At 35.9% G+C, this 19,375-nt stretch overlaps 1 protein-coding gene across 2 annotated transcripts in view; it reads right to left on the reverse strand.

Annotated features, from left to right (window-relative positions):
• Positions 1–354: 354 nt before the first annotated feature.
• LOC122001475 (epimerase family protein SDR39U1 homolog, chloroplastic-like) overlaps positions 355–19,375 on the reverse strand; it is a 39,917-nt gene continuing 20,896 nt past the window's right edge. For both annotated transcript variants that reach the window (XM_042556233.1, XM_042556234.1), the window contains exons 6-13: positions 10,110–10,154; positions 9,895–9,973; positions 5,725–5,786; positions 5,287–5,389; positions 3,569–3,629; positions 2,794–2,864; positions 709–848; positions 355–633 (exon numbers count right to left, since the gene is read on the reverse strand). In XM_042556233.1, coding sequence (XP_042412167.1) covers positions 526–633; positions 709–848; positions 2,794–2,864; positions 3,569–3,629; positions 5,287–5,389; positions 5,725–5,786; positions 9,895–9,973; positions 10,110–10,154 — 669 coding nt within the window. In that variant the 3' untranslated portion in view covers positions 355–525. The remainder of the gene's footprint in view (positions 634–708; positions 849–2,793; positions 2,865–3,568; positions 3,630–5,286; positions 5,390–5,724; positions 5,787–9,894; positions 9,974–10,109; positions 10,155–19,375) is intronic.

The raw sequence follows: 19,375 nt of genomic DNA on the forward strand, positions 1-19,375 counted from the left end.
CATCAACAGACCATAGCGATAGTTGAATGGATCAAGTAACCAAACAAGTTGAGTGTGTTCGATGAGTTGAGGGAGTCGTACTTACAAACCATTCATTCTTTCATATTTTTTTTTTATCTATTTACTTTCCATCTCTTCTCTTATGCCACTCTGTTTATTTTAAGGTGTGCGCGCGCAGACACACAAATCCAAAAATTCTTCGCGGATCATTTTTTTGACATTTCTTTATCCGCCCAAAATTGAACAGAACAGACTTTCTTTTCCTTCCTCTCGTTTGTGTTACTAAGTTTTGCTATAACATCTATTGCATTATTTTCTTTTGAAAAACACAACATATCTATTACTGGAAGGATATAATTCCCAAACCACAGGTAAGATTGTTAACCAACACCAAGAGCACAACTATTTAACTTACACAAAATCATGCTTTTCTTTTCTTGGATGATTAATGTTAAATGGAACTTAAATTTCAAAAAGGAAAAAAAAGTACACGATATTCTTAGAAGGAATAGTGATATAGTTTAGTTAAGACTCTCTCATGATGGCTCGAAGTGCATCTTTAACATATGGATACTTGTACGAGAACCCTAATTTCTGAGCTTTGAGTGGGAGAACTCTTTGTCCTTCAAGAACCTGGAATTGATAGGCGCCATAATCTTGATACCATAACGAGTAGTAAGAAATGTAAACAAATTGTAGAATACTTACAACAGAGGCACCTTCACCTAGGACAGCTTTGAGGGCAAACTCCGGTACTGGTAGCCAGGATGGGCGACCAACAACTTGACCAAGTTGCTCACACATTTCTGACAATTTGACAGGATGCGGGGCTGTTCCGTTGATAACGCCTGCAATTTCCATGGTAATCAATCTTATGACAATCCTTATCCTGTTCCAACTATGTTAATCTTAAATAGAAATTATTAAATAACAATATAAACATTGTTTTATATCTAATTAGGATGCAGAAAAGCAATCCACTGAAGACCATCTTCTATTGTTGACTAATCACGAGGATAATAATGTGGATCTCCTTGAGAAATCATGAGAACCTTAAGCTCTAATGCCAAACGAAGAATTTGAAAGGCCAATTGAGGGGTGAATAGACGATTTACTGAATTCGTGTAAAAATAGTAACTCAAACCAAGCGTTAAATAGTGTTGGAGTACAAATAATTTACAATAAAAAATATTTGCAACAATAAAGTTATTAACTAAATTGCAAAGAAAAAATTTAAAATAAAATGCAAAATAAATATTGTGAGTGTGGCGACAAATCTTAATTGAAGTACAATAAGAAAAAAAATAATTGCAATGATAAAATCAGAGATTGAAAAAAAAAAAAACACAATGCTACAAGATCCTTTAATGTGGTTCAGACTTCAGAAATCCCTTCTACTCTTGTCTCTATGGCTCATATTGCTTTAGTGTGACACTTTCCTAACAGAAAATATCACTATTAGCAAGAATATTCTTTAAATATTGTGAATACAACCTAACAAGTCTCATACCGACTAATGAGATATTTACCTCTAAATAAAAAAATTGACAATAACTATTTAAAGTAATGTGGAATGAGCATACAAAGAGGGAAAAAGCAACTTAATCTCATCCAACATATAAATAATGCACAAATGAAAAAAATAAGAAACTATGCAAAGCCTGATGTACGTATATGACATACACAAAGCTCGCATAGTATTTGATCAAGGCAAGACAAAAAGAGCTCATTCTTCGTAAAGAATGTGTGTTACGAGCATAGAACCTAAAGGCACAACTTATTTAGATCTATTAATCAATTAATTGGTGAAGCCGTCAACTTAACAGCCCCTCCAAGGCAGCCCTACACACTCTAGAAGGGGATAAATCACAAGAGATATTTTGCCCTAGCACAGCAGCCCTTTGCATGAGGGAGGTCAGACATTTTTGCATCCGCTGGGAATTGACCCCAAGACCTATTGGAATAAACACTCATGCAGGTACTAACTGCACCAACCAGAGGAGGCAAATAGGGGGCAAATCGATTAACCTAGGCACATATCATATATCATAATATATTCTATCAAAATTTATAAATATTTTCGGCATCCTTACAAGTCAAAATCTTTCCAGTTGATCCATCGATCTCATGTCAATTTATACACTCAACTAACTATTCAAACACAATGTTCATTTAAACATAGGTCAACAAGCCTTTTATAATATTAGGTAGTGATGATTTCTTTCCAGAGATTAATCTAATTTGTATGTCTAACCTGATGAGAAAATTCTTCAAGTGGCATTAAAGAATTTAATTAATTACGTACAGTGTCAATATTTTTAGGAGCTTAGGAATTCACACACAAAAGAGTTATCCTCAACATGGCATGTTGATGAATGTAGATTGAAGCCCAAAATAATTGAAACTATTCAAGGTTAATTCCTTTGATTAAAAATAAATGAATTAAAATAAATTAAATATTAATTTGTTCAATTAAATTTGGAAGGATCTAATTGGAATCCATTTTAACAGTTCGTTGTTTGTTATGATCTTTGGAACTAACAGATCCAAGTTATACATACAAAAGAGTTTCTATACATCAAAGGATAGTCAGTAGTATGAAGATACCACTGAGTATCCTTAAATGAATGTAACATGAAAAAAGGTTACTTGTGATGCTGTGAGTCAAACAAATTAAGGTAAACATCTAAATTCATAATATAAACTAATTAACTTTTACTGTAAAACAAAGAAGATAAATGCTCTGCTTGTCCAAGCAAAAGCATGCTTGATTTGATGATCAAGATGATTTACCTTTATAGGATGGATTTCTCAGAGCTTCATATATGAGGTTCACCAAATCATCCAGATGAATCCAAGAAAACCTACAAATCATGAGACTTTACTTCTCCAACAGAACTTCTAAAGCCAATTATTTGCACAGAAAAACATTTTCCATCTTTGGGTTCACTAACAGTTGCAATTTAAAAAATACAAAATGGACCAAATATATTATTTCTCTTTATAACAATATTTCTATCTAAAGCAAAAGAAAATGGAATGATGTACGATACTGGAAAAGAAGATTGAAGAGACTCAAATAACTTTTGTGCAAGATTTTAAACCACAAACCCTAGGATATATAGAAAATAATCTTAATTGATTTATTTGTTTGCGTCTACATTTAGCGGGGATAAACTTTCAAATAAAGCCAATAAAATAGATGGTATCATTTGCCAAATATGATTCCTTAGATTTGCATCTCGTGCGTTAATGCCAGCACATGCTGCAGCCTTATATTATGCTTGGTAGCTCAACCTGGTAAAAGACATTGGCACTGCAGAAAGACTAACTGCATCCAAATGAACAATGCATTGTGCTTTACAACACCAGCAATGCATAAGATGTTAGGCACAGGTTGGTATTGCTGATCTTTGTCCCAGTAAAAGAAAAAAAAAAATGCAAGATTGGCATTCATGGTGTTGGCAATTCTTTTTAAACTGAAAGAAGTCCTTAATGAAATATAAGATTGTTCCATAAGAAGAGGTATAGGTGCAATACCAAGAATGGGCATAAGCAAGATGTTTACCATTGTCTTCCACTGCCTAAGGGTCCCCCAGCAAACATCATGAAGAGGGGGATCATTTTAGCTGCATGAAATTCAAATAAATTATGTTTGAATCTCATCAAATTTGTAAACAATAACCTATGGGATTCTAACATTTAAATTAGCAAAAGCCAAAACAAGTTAAAATTGCCAATATTTAGATTTGTAAATAGAGGTCAAAATATGAAAGCTGCTGGGCTGCAAAATATTTTTCACAATTGCTAGTAAATGTCCTTCCCTGTTTAAAGCAAGAAAACATAAAAAGAATCGCCCATATAACACAATTAAAGAAAGAGAACAGAATTTGCTTCATCAGGTATGAAATAACTTGTAACTACCAAGAAATGATATGATTAGTTAACATGTTTACTTTGCTTTTCTCTGTCTAGTACTCATGGAAATGAAATACCATATCCAAGGAAATGAATTAAGCCAGCCCAAAAATGAAAAGATATTTGTTTGCACTTCTACTTAGTGTATGTATATGGTTTTTTAAGCATAAGTTAAACAAGAATTGAAAGCTATGAACTAGAATTGAATGGTATGATTTTAAATCGAAGAAGATGAAATAAAATTGCTGGATTAAAATTGTAACGATAGCAGAACTGTGAGGGTATCAATTGAAGTTGCAGGAATGACTTGAAATTGTAGCACATGAACTAGAATAGAACGCTCTAAAATACTCTTTCTGAATGAGTTGAAAATGCAAGGAATAAACCAAAGTTGATAGATTTGGAAAGAAATTTCAGAGTACAAGTTAAAATTGCAAGGGTAAGTTGAAGTTGCAAGGAAAGAATTGAAATTAGACACTATGAATATGAACTAGAAATCTAGGACTTTGGATTAAAGTTCATGGATCAGTTAAAATTGCAAGGACCTGTGTTTAAGTTGCAAAATGAATTGAAACTACAAAGTGGAAACTAGAATTGCAAGATGTAAATGGAATTTTAGGGCAGAGTTGAAGTTGAGGAGCATGTTGAAATTTCAAGGCGCCAACTATTTTCTAAGGTATGAACTTAAATTATACAGTGTGAGTTGAAGTTGTCCAGACAAGTAAAAGTTTGTTAGGTATAAATTGAAATTGTATGTTGTAGATTATGGCTTGTAATTGATAGGTTTGAACTGGAATTGTAAAATGGAAACTGAATTCTGAAGTACCTATCAAAGGGTAGTGATGTGGCACAAGGTAACTATCTAAATGAGAAAAATTAGAATTCTCACAAATATAAGAAACCTCACAAGAATTTATTAAGATAAAAAAATATCATATAAATGAGGGTCAGGGAGTCTTTTTAGCAGAAAAAAAGACATTTTTTTTAAAAAAAAATAACAAATTCCCTGATTACTCACTCACATAATGGATAAAATCCATATGACGGAAGAAATTCATGCAGCCAATCCCAATAATTAGGACCAAAGCTATAATGATGACGAGAGGCCTATGCTTATTAAACTCAAAACGTTTTTCTTTATCTAATATAAACCTCTACTGTGAAAATTTACTTAAAATTCATATAAATAACTTCAACATTGGGATTTGGGTTACAATGAAAAAACTATTCTGATAGAAACAAAAGTTAGACGGTAAAACTTTGTATTGGAGAGTAAATCCTATAGAAATGTCACAATTTGTATGACAGATATAAGTAAAAGGTAGTGAAAAAAAGATAAAGGGTTCTTTTTTTATCAATAAAACAGACCCAGGGCACCACCATCTTTCCCAAGAACCACACCAATACGAATGAGTACCAATCTAACACCATTATCTACTTCAAGTGCTTTTGCTTCCCAGTCTCTACAAACCTGAAAATGAGCAAAGCATATGAAATCTCAAGATTAGCACTTCAGGTGAACTTGGATACAAACAAAAGGTTAAGAAATAATAATTTGATTATGATGTGCTGTCCAGCAACTGGATATAGGAAAACCAGATTAATGTGCATGTTGAGTTGCATTCACTTTGGTGAATACAAAACAATCAAAGGGATAATACAGCCGAAGATTATATCTTGAATTAAGTTACTGCAATTTAGAAGAGTAAAGCTTCAAGGTAAAGGGAGACATTTCTCAATAAAAAAAATTCAAAGCATGACCATAACATGAAAGAAAAGGTTGCAACATAATATTATATTTGTCACCTCTGATAGGTAATCATTGCCGGAAGGACTTTTCTCATCAAAAACTGTAGTTTCGCTTGTACCTGAAAGCGTACAAAGGAACGATAAACAAAATACAATGAATAAGAAGCACACAATAAAGTTTGATAGAAGAATTTGTACATTTATGATTTTCTTTTTAAGAACAGAATAAATACAACATTTTGAGCTTTTGTAAGCCATTGATGCAAGTCTACTAATTGGTGTCCTTTTAATGTAGGAATGTAGTATGAGAATAAGAAACCAAGTAACTACAGCTCAATGGGCATAAATTTCTGAATATTAGCTTACTACTAATATTACGGTTTAGTTTTGAACTTTTGTGCAATCCTTAATCCCATGAAGAAATTATTCATAAATCAAGGACCCCACCATGAGTTTTTTGCACTAAATTATAGGTATACTAGGAAATTCTTGTCACCCTATTACAAAACAACAATAACAAGAAAATGATACAAACATTTGGATAGCAAGATATGAATGCACAAACTACAGTCTGAAACCCTGCACCGTTACAATCTGAATGCTTATAGAAGCACTCCAAAGTGCAAGACCTGCCTTTATGAAAATGTATGAAGGGCAATTTTTAAATATTACAAGCTCAACAATAACTGTGAGATATGACATTACATGTGTGTAGAATTGAGAAAAACAAATTTGTACTGTATTAAAATGACAAATCATCTTGTGATTATAAGAAAATATTAGAAAGAGATTGAACAAAGCTGATATTATCCAATATATAAGGGCAAGATACAAGAGAGGAATTGGAGTAATATTTTGACATCTATTTGAGAGAAAAAACATTGAAAGAGAGACGAATATATTTTGAAGTAGCAATCAACAAAGGTTATAAAAGTGTTACAAAAACAAGTGAGATTAGAGTTCTCACATCCAAAAAGGGAAAATAGGGAGATGTTAAACAACAAAGCGAAAGCTTAACACAACTCTATGCAACAACAACAACAAGAAGCAAGCCTTATCCAAGTAGGTTAGATCGGCTAGCTTAACACAACTCTAAAAGGAGATATTTTGGAAGAGATGGGCAATATCTAATCTCATCTAAATCATACACACGAGTCTAATGAAAATTGAAAATTGATAGCTAGATAAGAAGTCTGACAATATTTCAACGAGAGGTAAACACTGTTGTGCCCAAAGGATGCCCACATATCTCCATAATGGCATGATATTGTCCACTTTGGGCCTAGGCCCTCATGGCTTTGCTCTTGAGCTCTTCCCAAAAAGTCTCATGCCAATGGAGATGTCCTATATCCTTTTAAACCAATGATCTTTACCAAACCCATGAGTTTTACCAAATCTTCCCAATAAGGGACTTTAAATGAACCTCAACAATCCTCCTCTTAAACGAAGGACCACCATTACAGTCATGGTCTGGCCCCCCGTGAGCATTTAGTCACCCTGACCTGTTCTGAGCCTCCCTGTGAGCATCCGGTCACCCTGACCTACTCCAAGCCTCCCCGCAAGCATCTGATCACCTTGATCGGATGCTTGCGAGGAGACCCGGAGTAAGTCAGGATGACTGAATGTTCGAGGGGAGGCCTAGAGTAGGTCAGGGTGACCAGATGTTCGCAGGGAACCATATCAATTGGTTGAATTGATAGTGAGATATTGTAGATATACATAGAACACTATTCTTAACTATTCCTAGTCAAGCATTAATATATAAGGACAATATTAATACGTTGAGACTAGTATGTAGGTCAACGGATGACTTTATCTCACAAGTCATGAATATGAGATATCAAGTTGACACATGGGTATATATTAGAGAATATGTACTGAATGACCTGCCATGAGAATGTTTCATGAATCGTTATATGAGTGTCATAAACGTTCTTATGTACTATTAGTATAAATAATCCTTAGACATGAAGTCACTACGGTTCCCTACATAAGGAGTTGTATACTTTGGTATTGGCAAACGTCACCTGTAACAAGGTGGGCAATAAAGTCGATCATTGAGTATGCAATGAATTATGCGGAGGGATGTGAGTGATGTAGATGGGAATTATCCCTTCCATATGACGAAAGCGATATAACCCCTTGATTAGTGGGACACAAGAAAGCATGGTCATGCTCAAATGAGTCAATATGAGATATTGAGCTTATTTGATTGAGTGTGTCTATTTAGAGATCAAGAAACACAAAGGTTGATAAGAGGATGACACGGTCTATGCCTCATTGATCAATCTAGATATCAAGGATAGAGGGACCAAGTCATATAAGATAATAGCCACGGACAGGTTAGGTCGGATCTCGACTTTCTCGTCACTTGGGTAGCAATGATGCCTTGCTAGATGTCACTCATTGCTTATGTATCTATCTAAATGTTGATTTGGATACATTGCCAACGTTACGAGAACCTATTGGGTCACACACACAGAACAAGTAAATTTGTAGATTGGTTCATATGATGAATCATTGGATTAAGTCTAATCCGAATTGGACTTATTGAGTTAGACTCAATTGGATCTAATTATTGAATTGAATCCAATTCAAACTAGACTCAAGGAGTCAATTCGAATTAATGAAATAGTGATTCATTGAATTCGAAATTATATGAGATTAATTGAGTTAGACTCAAGTGAATCCAACCATATGGATTCAATAAAATCCGAATTAGACTTGAGTTAGAATCCAGTGAATTCATTCACTAAAGAGGATTAATGGAGATTAATTCATTCACTTGAATTAGAAGAATTTTGAAATTAATTATTCATTCAATTTCAAAATTGAATTCAAAATGAAGAGTTCAAAGCTAGTCCTTAATGGAGTGTTAATGCTCATTAAAGCTCATTAATTGAATTAATGCTCATTATTCATTGGATGAAGTACAAAAAAACATTTTTCTCCCATTTTGATTGTGAATTTTTCTTCTTCTTCCTCTCTTTCTCTTGCATTGGCCGAAACTCACCTTCTTGGTTGCTAGCACAACCTTAGGTAGTTTTCTTTCTCCACTTTGTGAGTTTGTGAGACAAACGGAGACACTTGTTCATGTGGATACCGAAAGAGGCACGGACGCTTGATCGTGCTGAGATCCGAGCTGTCGGGAGATCGTGTGCACGCATCAAAGGTATAACCTTCTTATGATGCAAAACTTAGTATATGTTGTTATTTTCTTTCCCTTCGTATGGATCTTCTGGAAGAATTAGATGTTTTCCGCTACGTTTTAGCGTGTTTAGCGCCCTAATTCCTTACAAACACAAGAGAGGAAGATGCACTGTTTCTTCAAAACATTGGCTTCAAAATCTACTTTTCTTTCAAAACTAACTTTTTGTCTTGTTCTTTTCTCTACTTTGAAATATATACCCTCCTATTTAATCTGTTTGATAATATGCCACCAATAAATACCCCAAGTAGGCGATGTGGGGTTGCAACAAACGCAAATTAATCGAGGAAAAAGGAGATCAAAAAAGACTTGATTGCAACACTAAAATAGGATAAAATTTCATTTAAATATAATAAGGGATCAAGCCTAATGATATAGAAGGACCGCACTCAGATTAATCACATAAATTTTAAGACCAATAATAATTAATCTCTAAAAATTTATAAACATATCATAGTAAACTACTTAGAGAATTTGCTTGGTTGGCACAACCAAAACTGAAATAGGTTCATCTGACTTTGCTGTCACTTCCCTTTTCTATTGTTGTGCGCTCGCTCTTACACTACCCTCTCTTTTAAATTTTCCATCTCTCCCCCTTTAATGATAGATAAAACTAAAGAGATATTGTAGAAAGAGAATCTTTCTATCTTTACGGATATTATCTAGTGGTGTTAATTTCAGTTATTGACTATGAAATCCTAATCTCAAACCTCTACAATAAACCATAGGATTTTTTATAATTTGAAAGAGTTGTGAATAAAAAAAGACTATCTAATGATGTACTAGGTAACCATATTTGAGTATGAAGTTATAAAAAGTCATCAAGATTGCCACTTTCTTTGCCTCTGGAATCATCTTATATTTTGGCACAAATCAAATATTACATATAAAAATAATTTACCTTATAGCTACAGAATGCTTAGAAAATATTCCGTTGGATGCAATTCTACAAATATTGGTAATTGGCGGTTATTGCAAAAAGAGGAAATATTGAAAACACAAATTTACTAACTGCATACCATAATAACCAATTGCTGTTGCACTGACCAAAACTGAAGGCCTCAGGTCCGTGCTTCCATTATTTATTAAATCTACAACCTTTAGCATACAAATTCAATAATAGGATCATCAGTCAATTAAAAGGGAGGGAGATGTAGTTGAGCATCCATCACTTAAATAACCATTGAAGGTATGTGGTTGCAGAATTTCCATCAGCAATTAAAGGATCAAAAACCTTTGAGGTCGTATTTATGCGGCTATGTTTGATCTCCTTCTTTATCTGTATGCATAAAAAGAACGTCATAGAATTAACATTTGAAATGAAGCATTTGAACTGCAGAACAAAATTAAACTGCTAATGTTAAGCGATGTTTAACTAGAATCTAAAGTGTCACTGGAAAAGGTTTTCTTGTCCCTTCTCCCTAGGTAGGGAAGGTCGCCCCACCTACCTATGTCAAATGTGTTCTATATCTTCAATATTTCAAACTTTTCCACAATCCTTCACCGTAAGATGACTCAAGGATTTCATAAAACCTCAAGTTATTATAGATACATTCAATTCTAAGACAACTCAATAAGTCTCCTGGAACCTTCAAATCATGAAATGATCTCCTTAGGTTCCACATGTTATCGAACAAAGTGGCTATTGACCTATATGTTTTTTTTCCTCTCATGAATATTGTAGTACAGGCAATGTGTATGTCAGATTTTTACAATGCCTATTAGTCACTAAGTCATTGAGCTAGACAAGTTCACGTGGAAAAAATTGTCCAACATATTTTTCCTTGCTCTTGATCTGGCCACTATATTCTAATTTTTTTCTTTTTCAATAAATCAAAATTTCTCTTTGGACATAATAGTCTAATATGAACTAGTAGAATCATTAGTTCAGAAGAGACATGACCAGGAGTCTGAATATCATAGAAGTCTAACCTAGGAAATAAGGACTGAGAATGTTTTCCTAATTGATAGAATGCCCACTCAAAACTATCGCAGGTTTGATCCTTAAAAGAAAACTTGGTATATTTTATGCAAATGGGATGGAAATATATGTATTTATATACTCCAAAATAAATAACTAATCTCAAAATTAGGAAACTAGACTAGGTAAATATAATACTAATAAATATCAGAGTGTTATTTGCATTGATTCTTTCAAACATTCTAACTAATGGTGGAGCATAAATGTTTATCATGTCCGTCGAACTTGTCACATAGAAATACAAATCAAGCTATTGAGAAAAGCTGGGTAAAGATATATGCAATTTGATCTTCGAAAGAAGAGTGTAGGGTGTTAATCTTCTTAGAAGTAATCACATTGCACTCGTCACATAGAAATACAAATCAAGCTATTGAGAAAAGCTGGGTAAAGATATATGCAATTTGATCTTCGAAAGAAGAGTGTAGGGTGTTAATCTTCTTAGAAGTAATCACATTGCACTCGAAGTGACAGTCTACCTTGCATTAATAGAATAATAGTTTATTTGTAAAGTAGATAATTATTTGATTGTCATAATGCTAACAACTGGTTCTTTATGTTAATCTAGGTCTTAAATAAATATTTAATCAACAATCATCTTACAAGTTGTATGTGTTACTGACCATATTATGTTTCAAAAGTAGATTGTGCTACCACATTTTCTTTGTCTTTCTACTTTATAAGGTTTCCTCCAATAGTCCCAGTAATAATTCAAACACATATTCCGATATATGTTCCTTCTCCAAGGAAGGTTTCTTCAATTGAAGTACAACCTCAATTACCTAAACAACAGAAACGTGTTTTAAATCTCTACTTCAATCTCGTAGTACTATTTATTAAGCCCAAGAAAAAGTAAAATTCTACAACATCAGGAATATTTAACTCTAAATCAAGGTATAAGAAAATAAAGAAGATTGGAATGAAGGAATGGAAAAATGCCAAATATGCATGTAATTTATCTCGGAGCAAATAATCTCAATTAGTATTATTAATAGTGAAAAAAAAAGAAAGAGAAAATTAATCAATCCAAACTGAACAATTAGAAAAAAGAATAAAGAATTTTATTCATATAAAAAAGAAAATAACCAATCAATTCATCATAAAAAAGAAATTTTCTATAAAATGTATATATAGCCAAATCAAAAAGAACTGTTTTTAAACAAAAAATTCTTAATATATGTTATCTAGTAAATATTAAATTAGAAGGTTCTAAAATAAAATATTAAAAAGAATAAATAATAAATAAAGTAATATGCATAAAATATATAAAAGAAGAGATTCATACACTTCCCATAGATTTGATTCCTCCTTACACTTACAACTCCAACCATATTCAATAATTTCATCAATTATATTCTTATAAAAAGAATGAATTAGTTAGGTTAATCCTCTCATAGTGATGGTAAAAACCTTAGTATAAAGATTACGGCAATTTACCAAAGGGCGCATTCAAGTTTGTGAATTGAACAAAAGACGGATTATACTTTGATATTTACCAAAGGACACACTCAATTTATTACTTTTCCCATTTTAATCCTCAATCCTTGCTCTCTTCTCTTTCCTCTCTCCAATGAATATTGTTGTGAGAAACAAGGGTAGATAAGTCTTTTTATCTTTTGTAAATAAGTTGATGCTTAGGGTTGTGTGGTTATATAAACGAATGTATTTCTCCTGAAATAGGTATGATTTAAAAATCTCTTTATTACAACATGGTATCAGAGCATGGTTCTGATCCCTAACCCTAACCCTAGCCACCGACGCATCTTCTTCCTCTCTGCCCTAGCGCCGACCAAGCTTTCCTCTTCCCTTCTTCATCGCTGCCCGCGTTTGGCCTCTGGTTTCCTGCTGCCAACCACAAGAGGCGCCTCTTGCTTCGCCGATCGCCTGCCAGTGGTCCTACCTTTGCTTCGCTGATCGCCTGCCGGTGGAACTGGAGAAGGCGAGAAGGGGAACGACGCCCTCTCTGCTCGCGCACGCCGCGGACGCCCTCTCTGCTCGGGCACGCCCTCTCTGCTCGCGCACGCCGCGGACGCCTCCCGTCCACCAAACGCCGCGGACGCCCCTGCCACCGGCCAGAGCCACCAGCAGTAGCCTCCAGCAGTGTCGGACAGAAAGCACAAGAAGCTGCCTCCTGTTTCCAGAGTTCTCTGCCTCCTTCCTTCTCTTGATTTTTTTTTTTTCTCTTCTCTTCAGCCTAGTCTGCTGCCGCCGCCCTTCCAGAAAAACATTTTTTTTTTTTTGTGATCTTAATGGCGGACAACGCTAGCGAAACCTCTGGGATTTCTTTGAACCCTATGTCTTCTTCAGGACAGGTACAACCGGTTTTCACAATGACAGGCACTGGAGGGTCCGGTCTTCAAATAGTATCAGAAAAATTGTCTGAGACAAATTATGCATCTTGGGCAATTGCTGTTGAACTTTATGTCGAACGCCATGATAAACTTGATATTCTTCATGGCACTAAAGTAAAACCAGATGAGAAGGATCCTAGCTTTCGCACTTGGCGACGTGACAATATTCAATTAATGACTTGGATGCTTAACTCTGTTAATTCTTGCATCAAACAAGTCATTCTTCATAACAAAACAGCATACGACATGTGGAAGACACTAGAGCAGATGTATGGACGTCGACATGATATGCTGCGTACTTATCAGATCAGCAGTCAAATTTTCAAACTTGAACAAGGTTCTATGTCCATCACCAATTATTTTGCTACTCTGAAGGGGCTGTGGGATGAGTTTGACTACTACCGGTTGGAAAATTGGAGTTCCACGGATGATCATCAGAGATATTTAAAGCTTCTGGAAAAAGACAGAATTATTAAATTTGATCCTACTCCCTCTCTAGAACAGGTTTACTACAAAATTCTAAGTGAAGAAGGTAGAAAAAGGACCATGAACAACAAGGGGATTTCCGCTGTAAGCCCTCCGATTGGGGAGACCTCTGTCTTTATTGGTTCTGCAAACAAGTTCCGACCTGGGGGAACTAAAAGACAAGGGGACAGATTTTGTCGGCACTGCAAGAGGACTAATCATAATTCAGATTTCCGTTGGGAAAAATATCCAGAAAAAAAACCTGAAAAATTTAAGCACAATGCTAAGAAGGCTCCTAATAATAGTAATATTGCTGTCCAAAAGATAGAAAATAAAGAGACTATTGGTTCCTCTGTGCCTTCTACCACTGGACTGTCTTCTACTGATATTGTTAATCTCCAGCATCTTCTCTCTCGGCTTCAGGCTTCATCTTCGGCCTCTACTTCAGCAGACTCTACTCCCTTTCAAGCGCACACAGGTATTCGTGGTCTGGGATTAAGTGCTACTGGTCCCAGCTTTTACAGCCCCTGGGTCATTGATTCAGGAGCTACGGATCACATGACAAATGCTGCTACTCCTTTATTTCTTACTCTTTATCCTCTGGGCAGGAGAAAGTGATCATTGCAGATGGAACCAAAGTCACTGTTGCTGGCAAAGGTTCCATAAAACTTACAGATCATTTTTTCCTATCCTCTGCACTTCACGTTCCTTCCGTCTCTATTAATTTACTTTCTGTTAGTAGCATTACTAAACAACTACACTGCTCCGTAACCTTTTTCCCTGATCATTGTGTCTTCCAGGATCTCGAGACCAAGCAGACGATTGGGATTGGCCGTGAAGTAGGGGGTCTTTATTATTAACAGCTTGAAACAACATCTACTCTGAAATCTGCAGCCAAGTGTTTAGAAACTAAGCATCAAGAAATTCTTTTGTGGCATTCTCGGTTGGGACATTTGTCTTTTCAGTCTTTGAAAATTTTATTTCCTAGTCTTTTCTTTTCTGTTTCTCTTCAGTCATTTCAATGTGAAATCTGTCAGTTATCCAAACATTGTAGAACACATTTTTCTGAGTCTTTAAAGAAGAGTTTAACTCCATTTGATCTTGTTCATTCGGATGTGTGGGGGCCCTCTCCTATGACTTCTTTGGATGGCTATCGATATTTTCTCTCCTTTATTGATGACTACACCCACTGTACATGGCTTTATTTGATGAAAACCAGGGACGAAGTTCCTCGTCTTATTCAAAATTTTTGTAGAATGGTTGAAACCCAATTTAACTCAAAGGTGAAGATTCTTCGTTCTAGCAATGCCCGTGAGTACTTTGCCCAGTCTCTAAATACTTTTCTTGAGGATTCGGGAATTCTTCATGAGTCATCCTGTCCCTACACACTGCAACAAAATGGAGTGGCCGAGAGAAAGAATCGTCATATTCTTGAAACAGCCCGTGCACTTTTATTTCAACGTCACTTACCCAAATATTTCTGGGCTGATGCTGTTCTTGCAGCCGCTTATCTCATCAATCGATTGCCATCTAAACGTCTCGGGAACCGGTGTCCTCTCACTATTCTTCATCCTGGTGTAGAGTTGTTCTCCCTTACACCTCGGGTTTTTGTTCTCTTTGTTTTATTCATGTTCTTGGTCCCAAGTCCTCTAAACTTGATCCTCGTTCTATATGAGGAGTTTTTATAGGGTATTCTACTTGCCAGAAAGGTTACAAGTGCTTTGATCCTATTACTAGGACGAGATATATCTTGAAGGATGTTACTTTTTTTGAGTCTGAGTCCTATTATTCTCCTCAGTCTCATCCTCGGGGGGAAAATATTACCTCTTCCTTTGTACCTCAAGTGGTTCCTCAAGTGATTTCTTCTCCTATTCCACTGGATGTCATAGAAAATAGAAAAGATGCCCCATCACTGGGAAAAGATGCTCCGTCACTGGGAGCACAGTCTTCACCAGATATTATTACTTACAAACAACAAAGACACAAGCAAGAACCTACTATTGATCGGCTAGTTGAATCGGATGCTCTGGCTCCTGATCCTGTGAAGCAGTTATCCTTATCAGTTGAGTCAACCGCACCTCTAAATATGAATGAGTTGAACCTTCCGGTTGCTGTTAGAAAAGGTGTCAGGTCATGTACTCAACATCCTATCTCCAACTACGTTTCATATTCTCGTTTGTCTCCTTCATATCATGCATTTGTTTCACAGTTATCAAATCATGCTATACCTTCTTCCTATTATGAGGTTGTAAGGGATTCAAGGTGGCAGGAAGCAATGAACGAAGAAATGGAGGCTCTTAACAGAAATGGTACTTGGGAATTAGTTGATCCCCCAAAGGGGAAGAACTTGGTTGGTTCTAAATGGGTCTATGCTATCAAGTATAACTCAGAGGGTGAAGTGATTAGATATAAAGCCAGACTTGTTGCCAAGGGATTCACCCAAACATATGGGGTAGATTACTTGGAAACTTTCGCACCAGTTGCAAAGCTGAACTCTGTCAGGGTAATTCTTTCTCTTGCTGCTCAATATGATTGGCCTCTATTTCAGTTAGATGTTAAAAATGTCTTCTTGAATGGTGACCTTTGTGAAGAAGTATACATGTTGCCACCTCCTGGAATTGAAACAAAAGGAAAGGTTTGCAAGCTAAGAAAAGTTTTGTATGGGCTTAAACAATCTCCCAGAGCATGGTTTGATAGGTTTTGCAAAGTCATGATATTGTTTGGCTTTAAACAAGGGAATGCTGATCATACACTCTTTATAAAAAGGAAAGGGGACAGCACTACCATTCTTTTGGTTTATGTTGATGATATGATAGTTACAGGTGATGATGAGGTAGAAATCCAGACTCTTAAGTCCAAGTTAACATCAGAATTTGAAATTAAAGATCTTGGATCATTGAAGTACTTCCTGGGCATTGAAGTCGCTCGATCAAAAAAAGGGATCTATGTGTCAGAGAAAATATGTGTTGGATTTACTCAAGGAGACAGGGAAGCTGGGTTCTCGGCCAGCGTCTACTCCTATAGAAGTAAATCATGATCTTACTAGTTCTAGTGGGGAAGATCTTACAAGTCTGGAAAAGGGAACGTATCAAAGGCTGGTTGGAAAATTACTCTATTTATCTATGACTAGGCCTGACATCACCTATGCTGTTAGTGTAGTAAGTCAGTACATGCATGCTCCTAAGACTATCCACATGAAGGCCGTTGACAGGATTTTAAGGTACTTGAAATCATGTCCTGTAAAAGGCTTGCTGTTTAAAGGAGGTGGTGATCTGAAGGTGGAATGCTATTCTGATGCAGACTGGGCTGGTTCTCGAGATGATAGAAGGTCTACTTCTGGCTATTGCACTTTTTTTGGAGGAAACTTGGTAACTTGGAGGAGTTAGAAACAAAATGTTTGTGCGCGGTCCAGTGCTGAAGCAGAATATTGAGCCATGGCACATGGTCTTGCAGAGATGTTGTGGTTGAGTTTTCTGTTGACAGACATAGGATTAAAGGTTGAATTACCTCTCAAGCTGTATTGCGACAACAAGGCAGCAATCAATATTGCAAATAATCCAGTACAGCATGACCGGACTAAACACATTGAGATTGATCGTCACTTTATTCGGGAGAGACTTGATTCTGGAGAGCTATGTCTGCCTTATGTTAAGTCTGAGGACCAACTTGCTGATATGTTTACAAAAGCTATACCCCAAGCTGTGTTCGACTCTTCTCTTAGCAAGTTAAACATGTTTGATATATATGTTCAACTTTAGGGGGAGTGTTGTGAGAAACAAGGGTAGATAAGTCTTTTTATCTTTTGTAAATAAGTTGATGCTTAGGGTTGTGTGGTTATATAAACGAATGTATTTCTCCTAAAATAGGTATGATTTAAAAATCTCTTTATTACAACAAATATAATTTCTCTTCTCTTTCCTCTCTCATATGCATGCAACCTCTATTCTCTTTTCTCTCTCTTTTGGATGCATACATGCATGCACGTTGGGCCTGATATTTTTCCATATCAAGCCCAAAATGTGCTTAATATTTTAAGTATTGGGCCCACGGGGTTAGGGTTTAGCTAATTTTTTCAATAACATTTTAACACCTCCGGATAAATCGAAATATGCAATGGGCAACATCGTTGACTCCTTGCAGCCTCATAAATTCACGAGACCTGAAATGGGTCCAATCGGACTTGTGTCCATCAGTGGATTTTGACCAAAACTCACTGATTGACTTAGAGACCTCATATTACAACCATTTCAGATCCTATAGATTTTTGAGATTGCAAGGAGTTCAACGGTGTCGTCCATTACATATTTTGACTTCTCTGGAAGTGTTAAAATTTTATCGAAAAAATTAGCTAAAGTATAAATCCATTCATATCAATCCCACGTTGGACCTGATATTTTTTCATATCAGACCCAACGTGAACCTGATATGTATGGAAAAATATCAGGCCCAACGCAGGCTTCATAATTTTCCATATCAAGCCCAACATAGGCCTGATATGAATCCCAACATGGGCCTGATATGATTCATATCAGGCCCACGGGGGTTAGGTTTAGCTGATTTTTTCAAAAACATTTTAACACCTCCGGAGAAAATAAAATATACAATGGACGGCACCGTTGGACTCCTTGCAGTCTCATAAATCCATAGAACTTGAAATGAGTCCAATCGGATCTGTTTAAGTCTATTAATGGATTTTGGTCAAAACTCACTAATCGACCTAAGCCTCATATTGCAACCATTTTAAGTCTTATGTATTTCCTGTAAGGAGTCCAACGGTGTCATCTATTGTATATTTTAACTTTTTTGGAGGTGTTAAAATTTTATCAGAAAAATCAGCTAAATCATAAACACATTCATATCAGGCCCATGGCGATCAGGGTTTAGCTGATTCTTCTGATAAAATTTTAACACCTCTAAAGAAGCCAAAATAGCAACGGACGACACTGTTGGACTCCTTGCAGCCTCAGAAATCCACAAGACCTTAAATGAGTCCAATTAGATTTGTCTAGGTCCATCAGTAGGTTTAATTTAATCAAAAATCATTGATCGACCTAAAGATCAATTGGACCCATTTCAAGTCCTGTGAATTTCTGAGGCTATAAGGAGTCCAAATGTGTCGTCCATTGCACATTTCGGCTTCTCCGTAGGCTTGATATTTATGTTTTATAGTTTAGCTATTTTTTGATAAAATTTTAACACCTCCAGAAAAGACAAAATATGCAATGGACGATATCGTTGAATTCCTTGCAGCCTCAGAAATCCACAGAACCTGAAATGGTTGCAATCTGATATCTCTAGGTTGATCAATAGATTTTGACCAAAACTCACTAATGGACCTAGGCAAGCTCTTTCTCGTGTGTGGGTGCGCTGGGGTATGCAAATCCAGGGCCCGGATTGCACTGAACCAAGTTGACTCATGTGCGAGCATGACCTGCTTACGCCGAAAGTCGTACCGGTCGGGGTAAAATTTGTCCAAGTGAAACAACCAACATTTTGTCACATGCATTCTTTTTATTTACCGCTCAGGAAGGTAACAGAAGCATTAACCATTGTTAATGGTGATTTTGTAACCTCCCGGATAGTAATGGTCGACCATTGATGGCCAACGATTATCATTAATTATTGGGTATTGAATGATCATTACTCGGCATTCAATGCAGATGAGGAATGGTGCTCCTACATAAAGAGATACCATGGTCTTGAGCA

This window comes from Zingiber officinale, chromosome 7A, assembly GCF_018446385.1.
Source record: "Zingiber officinale cultivar Zhangliang chromosome 7A, Zo_v1.1, whole genome shotgun sequence".
NCBI lineage: Eukaryota > Viridiplantae > Streptophyta > Magnoliopsida > Zingiberales > Zingiberaceae > Zingiber > Zingiber officinale.